Source organism: Mastigoproctus giganteus, chromosome 10 (assembly GCF_048544385.1).
Source record: "Mastigoproctus giganteus isolate SK-2022 chromosome 10, ASM4854438v1, whole genome shotgun sequence".
NCBI classification, from domain to species: Eukaryota; Metazoa; Arthropoda; class Arachnida; order Uropygi; family Thelyphonidae; genus Mastigoproctus; species Mastigoproctus giganteus.
In genome coordinates, this window is record NC_143584.1 from 218,688,115 (window position 1) to 218,699,262 (window position 11,148).

General features: G+C 41.0%; 1 protein-coding gene across 1 annotated transcript; it reads right to left on the reverse strand.

The window, feature by feature from the left end:
* Positions 1-353: 353 nt before the first annotated feature.
* On the reverse strand, positions 354-10,762 carry LOC150079938 (uncharacterized). Its single transcript, XM_090383284.1, has 4 exons — positions 10,622-10,762; positions 10,362-10,514; positions 7,609-9,367; positions 354-433 (listed from the first exon to the last, which is right to left on the reverse strand). The coding sequence occupies exons 1-4, from the start codon at positions 10,760-10,762 to the stop codon at positions 354-356; spliced, it is 2,133 nt and encodes a 710-aa protein (XP_090239410.1).
* Positions 10,763-11,148: the final 386 nt, after the last annotated feature.

The window sequence follows — 11,148 nt, forward strand, 5'->3', positions numbered from 1 at the left end:
TTTTTTTGATGGTTAAATTTTTATATGTATATATTTTTACCCATAACTATTTATGATGGTTCCTCTTCAAGTTGAATTTTGTATCCTGATGCTTAGTCTATCTTGAAAAAAAAAAAAACCTGAAAAGTAAAATGTATTGATGTGTATATATATATTTATTTACCTTCTTCAGATTCTTTCCACAACTTTGAATTTTTTTAAATTTCTACTTTCTAAGAAAAAAAGACAGACAATATTTTTCAAATAGATATGTTTATTGATAAATAATAAAAAAAAAAAAAATAATAAAAAAAAAATAAAAAAAAAATTACAAGATAGTGGGGTCATCGCTATTTTTACCCCATCTTTAACCATTAGCTTCCAAACCCGCCATATAAGATGCAAAGAAACAGGGGTCGCGCCATAAGTACTCCTGGTTTTCGTAGAAGTCCATCTGGAAAAGAAAAAAGAAATGTTACAAGATTACAACGATCCGCGCGTCGTTGGAAGTTTTAGTGGTGTTAATGCATTACAAAAACATACAAAATTACCCAGACGTATCGTGAAAGAGTATTTGTCATCTCAACCTGCTTATGTCAGACACAAACCTCAAAGAGTTAATTTTCCTAGAAACCAAATAATAGTTCCTGGTCTACACCATACGTTTCAGTGTGACTTAGCAGAAGTTTCCAATCTGTCTGATGCTAATGGCGGAGTGCGTTATTTACTCGTCTGTATAGACGCTTTTTCTAGATACGCCTGGGTGAGAACACTTAGAAATAAAACATCGAAGCAGATGGTAAAAGCATTCAAATCAATTTTCAAGGAAGAAACGCCATTCAGTGTTAACAGTGACAGAGGTAGAGAGTTTATAAACAAAGATGTGAGGGCCCTATTTAAATCTCTCAACATTAATTTTTATACTACTAGATCGGAGAAAAAGGCTGCAATCGCTGAACGTTTTATTCGAACTCTGAAAGAAAAAATATTTAAATGGATAACTTATTCTGAAAGTAAGAAATATGTGCATGTTCTTCCCGACATTGTAGCTACTTATAATCGAACGCCACATCGAGCTATAGGAATGCCACCTGCCGATGTCACTTTGCATAATGAAGAAGACGTCTACAGGAAATTGTACTTGAAAAAAACCAAAGAACAGACTCCTAAATTTAAAGTGGGGGATCGTGTCGTTCTAAGTACAGGTTCGAATCTTTTCCGCAAAGGATTCTGGGGCAGTTGGACGCGTGAAATTTTTACTATATCTCAAGTATTGAAACGAAGAAAGCCAGTTGTGTACAGAGTACAAGACAAAGCAGGCGACACTATCGAGGGTACCTTTTATGAGCAACAGTTACAACTTGTTAATATTCACGACAAGTTGCCACAGGATACATATCTTATTGAAAAAGTACTTAAGGAGCGACGTGTGAGAGGAGAACGTCAATTCCGTGTTAAGTGGCTAGGATATCCTGCTTCCTACAGCAGTTGGGTTTCGGCTAAAGATGTTCTTCTTAACACTACCGAGTAATGCATGCATGGATTTCCATCCCCAGAATACGCAAGCTAATTTTACTATTATATTGCCCGACACTATACCTCTCAAAGGCAATTGGGAGGTGGCACTTGCAGAAATACACGTACCTAAGTCATGGGACAATATTTCCGAAGGTTGGGCCGAGTTTGCAATTCTGCAGAAAGAACCGACAGTTAGGAACCCTGAGGTTTACATGCTGAACGATGAGTACGAAAATTCGTCTAAATTGATTGAACATATGTGTGGTCTTAATACCAATTTAGAGCTTAAAGTAGAAGAGACAGAATTCAAAGTGAGATTTACAATTCGCGTTAAAAATGGCTGTGAGTTGCGCATGACTTTACGAACTGCCAGAATTCTAGGACTAGTACACAAAGTAGTAGTGAGTGAAGCTGTTGACAAATCTAGAACTTTTAAAGGGGAGTACATAGGAAAGTGGATACCTAAAGGTAAAATAGTGTTACCACCATTAAAGCCTAACAGTGAGTGTGCTGATAGGAAGCTTGTACTCGTACAACAGCCGACTTGTGATGTTCGCGAGCATAAAATTCCTTATGGTAATTACGGTAGCATCTCCGAAATTCTAAAGGTTATGACTTTTATAGCCCCCGAAATTAAAGGTTCTGTTAATGCCCGTGGTTTTGTTTCTTTCGAAATAGAAAGCGGTGTGCGTCTTCGCTTCCCTGAGACAGGACTCGGTGAGTTACTCGGTTTTGAGCGTATGACCGATGGTTTCGAAGGAACAGCGAGATCGAAATTTCCCGGAGATATAAATAGAGGTGTAGGCTCTTATTTTGTTTATAGTAGTGTGATAGAAGACCAGGTCGTGGGTGATATCAGAGCGCCTCTTTTGCGAGTAGTACCGTTCGGAAGCAGTGGTGAATTCTTACATTTGGACTATTACCCTGTACTGCTCTCGAACATTCAATCCATTTCTATTCAAATTCGCACAGACAGTGGTCAGTTATTTCCATTCAGAGGTGGTAAAACTCTAATTAAGTTACATTTTCGACCCCAATGAACGCGTACGTTGATTACTACTCAGTGCAAGCGGGGGGAAATCCCTACTTTGTAGGAGCAGCGATCCAGAGAGGTCAAGGTTTAGGCAGTATATTCAGATCAGCATTTACATTTCTCTCTCCTCTTCTGAAGCCCGCAGCCAAATTCATCGGTCGCCAAGTGCTATCGGCAGGTCGTAATATCATAGATGATGTCATTTCGGGAGCACCCGTGAAACGTTCGTTTATAAATCGAGCTTCTGAAGTAGGACACGCCATTAAGCAAAAAGTTCGTAGTCAGAGTGGAGGTAAACGTCGAAAGAAAAAAAAATATCAGGACATCTTTCAATGATGGGTGAAGTTATGATGTCAGAACTAGACCTGTTTGCTCAGCCTGCCACAAATCTATGCATCGAGCGATCTTCATACATTACTTTTTTGCCTTTAGCTTCAGTGGATACGCCGGGCCCAATAGAATTTTCCGTACCGGGGACATCAGAAGAATATCTGGACCTGGGAAAAACTTATTTGCGACTCAAAGTACAGTTAACTCAAAGCGACGGAAAAGAATTACAGTCGAGTGTAGGAGTTGTCAACAACTTTTTTCACTCCATGTTTAAACATGTGGATCTTTTCGTTCAAGACAAATTAATTAATCCAAGCAGCGACACATACCCCTATAGAGCTTATTTAGAAACGCTTTTGAATTTTGACAGAGGAGCAAAAAAATCACAGCTCACTACAGAACTGTTCGTAAAAGACAATTTTTCGGATGTTTCGCAAATGTTTTCTCAGCCTGACAGTGGTATGAATCAACGTATGAAGTTTTTTTCGAAAACCAAAACTGTGGAACTTCTGGGTCGTCTCAGACTAGATTTGTGCCATCAAGACAAATATATTATTAATAATTTATCGCTCCGCCTAAGAATGGTTCGCAGTTCGCCCGAGTTCTGTCTGTTGTCTCTCGACAATACTGCTAAAATTCATATACGCGAAGCCTGTCTTTTTGTGCGTAAAGTTAAACTTAACCCCAGCATACAGTTAGCCCACATGAGTGTTCTTGAAAAACATCCTATTGTATATCCTATTAATAGAGCTGATGTAAGTTACTATTCAATACCAAAAGGCATGTCAGACTCTACCCGAGATAATATATATCTAGGCCAGATCCCCACTCGTTTAATAGTCGGTATTGTGTCCAGTGATAGTTTCAACGGCTCCCTCAAAACCAACCCATTCAATTTTGGTCACTACAACTTGTGCTATTTACTTCTGACGGCTGATGGTGTGCAGCATCCTTCCATTCCGCTAACACCCGATTATAAGAATGGACATTATACGCGGTCCTACCTGTCTATTTTCACATCGCTAAACAAATGGAATTCAGACTGTGGAAACGACATATCAATCCTGGATTATACAGAAGGGAATGTGCTTTATGCTTTCGACCTAACTCCCGACAGTAACGCTGTTGGCACGCACATCACTTCTTTACGGCGAGGCGGTGTTCGACTTGAACTGAAATTCGCAGAACCTCTTCCCGAAAACGTAACAGTGATCTTGTATGCCGAATTCGAAAACATTCTTTCTGTGACTAAGGACCGTTCAATCATCGTGAATTATGAACACTAGAGATATATTAAAGGTTTTAGAAGCAGACAGTGAATCGAGAAAACATCTGATCGGTGTCTGTGCCAGGGACGAGTTACCGTCAAAAATACAGAGGAAACCAGCATTGCTAGTCATCAATACAGACAAGGCACACATGCCAGGTACTCACTGGGTGAGTATCTTCCTAGGAAAAAGAGAAAGTCAATATTTCGACAGCTTTGCACGACCACCGACACCGGACATTGCAGAGTTCCTTAACCAAAACAGTAAGAAATGGACTTATAACAAAGTGGTGATTCAACATCCAGAATCTATAGCGTGTGGACTACATTGTATTTTTTTCCTGACTCATCGGTGTAGAAATATTTCTATGTCAAAGATTGTAAACAAATATTATTGTAAAGATTTGTGGGCAAATGATTTGTTAGCCACATTACATGTAATTGAACCTTTACTTACAAAATAAAATTTTATTTATTTTTAAAAAGTGTCTGTTTTATTGAAAAAAAACTTACCACAACGAAATCCACGTATGCTTACGTCTCAAACGACGAGGCGATATTAAAGCCGTATATCGGCGCTTGACCTGCTTACGAGGCTTTACAACTTCGCTCTTGGAGTACCGTTGCTCCGACGCTTCAGAGGATGGAATTGTGGGTAGCGAGGCCGTTACGTTCGATACGCTGGTCTCGATATCGCTTGATGCCGACGAGGACGCTTGTTTTGCGGCATTAGTTTTCAGGCCTAAATATGACTGTAGTATCTGAAGATACATTTTAACTTTAGACTCGGGCTGCAAATCCTGTCTTTTTAAGATTTCAGACATTTTCTCGTCTAAAGAGAGCATCTGTTTTTGTTCTGGCGGTGCAGCTACAAGCAAGAATTTACGGAAAGATTCACTCATCTTCTAATCAAACTTGTAATGAGCGGAACCACTATACTTGCGATCAGGGGGAACAGTGAACCTCCTTGTTGAAGAATTAATTTCCGCCTAGTTTTAAATGCTACTTTTTTATCTGCTAGTGTTCTAAGCAGACGTTTTTTGCGTTGTAACTTGCTTTTCACTCTGTCTGTCAACGGAATGCTACCTTTGACTATGTTTTTACATATTTCACAGAGTGAATTTATTTCTGTTTGATTTGAACTCCTTAATAAAGCGGTTGCCTGTTTCGGCCGAACTTCCGACAGATACCTTATAAAGTTAGCATTGTTTTTTAGACGCAGAGCCATATGGGGATGTAAACAATCGTATGTCCTTCGTTTGGTAACACGTGTGAGCGCAGTCTCAACCTATCATCTGTGTTCTGACAAAAATCAAACAGTAAATATGAATGAGGATCGCGTGTTGCATGCTTATATATGTCGACTAAAACACGTGATCTCCCGGGGAAAACTTGACTTGCTAGGTGTGAAATTTGTCTTGAGTCGCGAGGGTTTTTAAAAACAATCAGATAGTGCGAATTCAAACTGATAGTACGGAACTGCGATCCTTGCGAAAACAGGTTTTGTGTTAACAAAATAACACTCAGATTTCTATGATGTGATCCTTTTATAAATATTTCAGAAACGACAATACTATCCTTTGCTTGGTTGATGAGATCGTCTAAAACAAGTAAATTTTTTACTGATGGATCGAATTCGGGGATGTTTAAACCCTCCACGAACTCGATTTGCGAGTAACACCGAAACTTATCTTGAAACTCTGAATAGCAATAGACGATTCTTTGAGGTGGTGGCGAAATTAAACTTTCACTATTTTCTAATAACGACAATACAAACGTCGTCTTTCCACTCTGTGTTGCTCCCGAGACTATAGCTGTGAATGGATGGTGAAACATTATGTAAATGAGCGCGCGCTAGTCTGGACCAAGTATTTATGTGTGTGTTCGCGCGCTGATGCGAGAGGTCTAGCAACTGTAAAGACAGAAGGTGACGTCTCCAGAAAAACGAAACATTGTCCCCTTTTTTAAAAAAACTGTGAGTTATGAAAAAGGTTTTTTTGGAAGTTGTCTTTTCCATGAAACCATTCTTGACACAGAAAAAAGTGTATTCCTCCATCTAAGCGCGCCCGACACTTCGTGGCGGGTGGGAGGGGTGCCGCGATCCCCCCGTGCGCTCGCCCATCACAACGTGATGGGTGGGAGGGGTGCCGCGATCCCCCCGTGCGCGCGCCCATCACAACGTGATGGGTGGGAGGGGTGCCGCGATTCCCCCTGCGCCCTGCGATTCCCATCCGAGTGCCGTCACGAATGTGACGTCGGTGGGAATAGGATGGGGAAGACGTGCCCGATCGACTTCGCCGACATCCTGAAAAAAAAAGGAGACGTCACCAGAGGTAGCCATTGAAAACTGCTTAGTGTCAAAAACATGGGGATTTCACTGGGTTTTTTTTCTAATGTTGATAGTATGATGACTAGGTGGTTAGCTTTCGCTATGTGTCTTGGAAATATCCATAAGGGTAAGTGCGTGTGTTGTCTCCTATCACACGTTTAGCGAAAGTAAATCCAAACCTTTTTGTTACTGAGGACTCAAGGAGACGAGAAGTACGTTTGTCTCTCCGGACAGAAAACGGTACATCGACAGAAACGTCAACATGTTGGCCTTTTGCAGCAGCTGTCATAACATTCATGTTGACTAACTTCGCGTTTTTGGCATTAAGTGTCACACCCTTGCATTTGGTCACTGTTTTACCCCCTTGGGTGCGGAAGGAGTAAGATTTGGGACCGGTCGAGGCAAACTCAACAATGTGGTCCCCAGACAATTCGTCTGTGAGCTGACCCAGCGAGTGACCTATGGGTGGACGTTCGTCCCCCTGTTTTTGGACAAACACCACCGAATCAGTATCGCAATATAAAAGAGATTGGCGTAGAGGGGCCATAGCTTTGTAAAGCTTTATTCGGCCATAGGAAGCGACGAAAGAGCCAATGACTGCATTACCCCGACGGTATGGTTCTTCCGTTCCATCAATCGGGGCAAATGCAACTTGCATTATTTCTTCCGACACTAACATAACGTCGTGGATGATTTTTGTGTCATCCATAAAAAGCTGTACAACGCTTTCGTAAGTGTTACATACTGCAGTGCTCACCCTATTAGTTCTCATTGCGAGCCGACCCCATAAACTATTGAGACATAATTTTGCAAGTGAACGTCTAGCAGGGTTCGCCTTTATTTCATGCCTGTCCATAGAGATGCCTTCCCTACTTTTAAAATCGGAAATGTATGCATCGGGTTCAACCCCCTTGGGCCAGCCCGACGCCTCCTGTTTGATTTTCAAGAAGGTGTCTATGTAGCCACCAAATAAAGACTTATGGCTCTCTTTGAAATGCCAAACTTCGTAGATGTTATCAATTTTATAACCGCTCTCAACAGCCAGGTAAAACTCAGGCGTGCACCAGATTCCCGAAAAGCTCCGATCCTCGTGATTACAGGTGGGAGACAACTGCTCGGCACAAGCACCGCATAGCGGGAACACTAGCTTGCCATTGGAGCTTATTGGGAGGACGGGTAAGAACTCCTTTTCGGGCGCTGTCACCCTAGCATGGATTATACCAAAGTATGCATTGTGACTATAGTCAAAGTCGCTAAGAATGACTTCGGGGTGACCGCGAGGAAATACGCCGTATTTGCAAACCCACGGATACAACGAACAGAAATCCACATAGTGAATCTCCTCGTTATCCGCCACCTGGTGGTAAAGTTTAAAGCAGTCAACTCTACCTCCTCTGAGAGCGCTACGTGGTGTAATCGATTCGTACGTTATGAAAGCTGCAACAAATTCTTTCATGGCAGGGTCGTTTTTCTGTTGGTTGTCAAACTGGCATTCCCATACGGAAACCACATCATATCCTCGAGACCTAATGAAGGCCTCGCGATCCATGGTTTCAGCATATAGAGCGCCCATAGGTTTGTTTCTCTGTGTCTGTATAGTACTAGATCGAAAACAATTCTTGCACCCGTGATAGTAACAACCGTAGAATTCGTAAGCGGTGCTACCACATACCCCATCTAATAAAAAAGGACCTACTCTAACTTCACCACCCTGTGATCGAGCTTGTTGAATTTTAATGTTGTTCTGTTGTTCCTGCCACGAAAGCCAAGCCAACGCCTTCCTACTCTGTGTGTTACTCCCTATGTAGCCGCCAGGTGGTAGGATAGCCATTGTGTTTGGTTCTAAATAGTTTCTGGCGAAGATCCTACTACAAGCACCGGCGATAGTAATATCCTGACAGAAAGGATCAACTTGAGAGACTGCTATAAAGAGAGAACGGAACTTATTGCAGGAATCTCGCAATACTCTCACGTCGTCTAAGGCATAGGCCAAAAGTTCACATTTCAGGTTGTATGTATCTCGTGACTTCTCTTGGTACCATAACACGAATTCCGTACGGGTTTCTTCGCTCATGAATTCCGGTTTAAAATATTTTTGATCGGGCAAAGCTCCCACATAATCTAATGTGTCTATCTTGTGGAATTCGTGAGGGAAGAAGCCCTTACGCACCTCTGGCAGCTCGAACATAGCTGGCAGTTTTCGGAGTGGAACTGTTAGAAAAGAATAAGAGTCCAAGAAGACTATGTTTAACGAAGATAGAAAGATGCCCAAAATCTTTGACCCATCATAGATAGTGTGAGGAGCTATGTGTTTCGCGAAAATATAAGAAAGCACAAAGTAACCGTCAAAACCACGAAGGTTGTGGGCGATTACTCGCACATTCTTATATTTTGGCTCTATGTGTCGAAGTTTTCGGCCATCACTACCTCGTTTCAAAGTCTCTCGGGTTCCTAACAGCTCATCCAAAAACTCCGCCATGCAATTGCGGCCCCAGTAAACGCGTTCCTGATCGCCAAAAGAAGCAACGCAGAGCACAGCCACATGCTCACCATCCAGCAAGACTGTTTCTGTGTCAAAGTATACAACAGAAACATCGTGCTTCGGGTCCTCAGGTTTTTGAACAAAGCAATGTTGTGTTTTGTGCACAGTTTTACAATAGCTACAGAAGTCGGGATCAATGCATTTGTGTGCTGTGTTGGTAAGAAAAGTGCACATACAAACGCCACAGCGATGCACTTCAGAGCAGGTTTTGTTTGCCCTGTGAGCATTAATGCATGCTTCGCCTTGGAAAAAACGATTACAAAAATTACACAGGAGAAGGTTGTCTTCATTATGAACGGCGACAGCTCTGCATCTATTGCACTTGAAAGAGCAATTGTGTGTGTTTAATCTTTCTCGAGTAGGTAAAACCTTAAGGCATAGGGGACAATAATAATCACTGCCAAACAGAGCTTTCAAAGATCGCACAAGATCATAATGTCTGTCGTGACTGAGTAGAAATATCTGTTTATCAGCAGCGGGGCCCCGATATGCAACTTCAAAACCGCACTCAGCGGAAATTACAACCAGTTGGTAATCAGGGATCGCTCGCTGAAACAACTCAACTTCATTCAAACCACAACTTTCTAAGGCAACCCCTGCGATACCATGTAAATTTGTAGCTCTGATAGTTTGCATACTACGCTTATCCTCTCGCACCTGTCTGTATGTTTTAGCATCATCCTGATGGGCCGAAATACCAACAGCTAATGCTCTGGCGAGACATAAACTATCGGTATTGTTGATTTGAATGACAGCTTTTTTTTTTTTAAAAAGTCATTCAAATTCAACATTGCCCTTTTTTTAATATTCTCAGAACGATAACCACCATCCCCCTATTCGTGATATTAATAAGAATGACGTCCAGACTCAAGTCGTCCGTTATCATAAATTCACTGTTTGATTGGTCGACAGCTATAAATGCGGCCATCACACGGTCAAATGTCAGATCGGTTAGAGGCATAAATGGCAAGTTTATGGGATTTTTTAGACTGGGTGCGTCTAAACACAACCTAACATGAGAATAATCACCCTGATTACTTAAATTGGCGATTATCTCTTCTAGCATCCGCCGAAAGTTCGAAAAAAACAGATCCCCGTCTGCTAAGTTTACAATGTTTGTAAACCGGACCTCATACGTTTTAAATAAGGTCTGATATTTTTTTGAATAACGTGCAACCCCATCCTGTACTTCGTAGTACTGCTCAAAACTTTCTTGTACAGCTACTTCTCTCTCTTCCATCTAAAATTTAAAAAAAAACGTCGCATAAGCTTTAGGGGTTTGTTTTTCGCGAAAAACAAAAAAATATATATATATATATATATATATATATATATATATATATATATATATAGGTATACTTACATCATCATCATCGTCATCGTTCAAAAATCCATCTAGTAATAACGGACTCTCAGCCTCCAATTCTTCTCCCCCAGCACCTTCTAACGTGTTGTCATGTGAGCATCCTGGTCGATGCTCAATACCGTCATCACCATAGCCAAAGAACTCCGCATTCTGAAAGGGTAACGTAAAAGAAACTCAGTTACCAAACAATAATTCTATAAACATTTTTAAAAAATCAAATAAAAAAATTTTTCAGTAATGAAAAAAGAAATACTTACACTCGAATATACCAAAGTTTGGCAGAATTCTATCTCAGCCTCTATCATCCTAGCATCTTCATGATCCTTCTCTACCCTGATAACTTCATCTATGAACTTCGAATCTACTTCGTCCCCAAAGAAAATATCTTCACTACTCATTTTGATTTCTTGTAATAGGAAAAAAGGCACTTGTGAATTGTTGTCGTGTTGACCCCTTTTTAAAGCAAACTCGTGGATTGAAACAACATTTGACGTCAGCCAATCAGTGCTTAGATTCAATAGTATGTGAAAGTCACCGCCAATAGGAAAATACCATGACATGAGAGCGAAATCCTTACACATCAGTAAGGGTAGGTGTGGTATCTTTGAAGGTAACCTTTTGAAACTGAGTTATCTTTTACCTTTTGTTACTACAAGGGCATGTGAACGATAACAGCGCTAGTTATATAACCTTTGTACATGTTTCTACTTGTTCCCAGCCAACACCTTTGAAGTTGAACTAGCTTTTACTACTACTCTAAATTTAAACAAAGACTTTGGGGTTG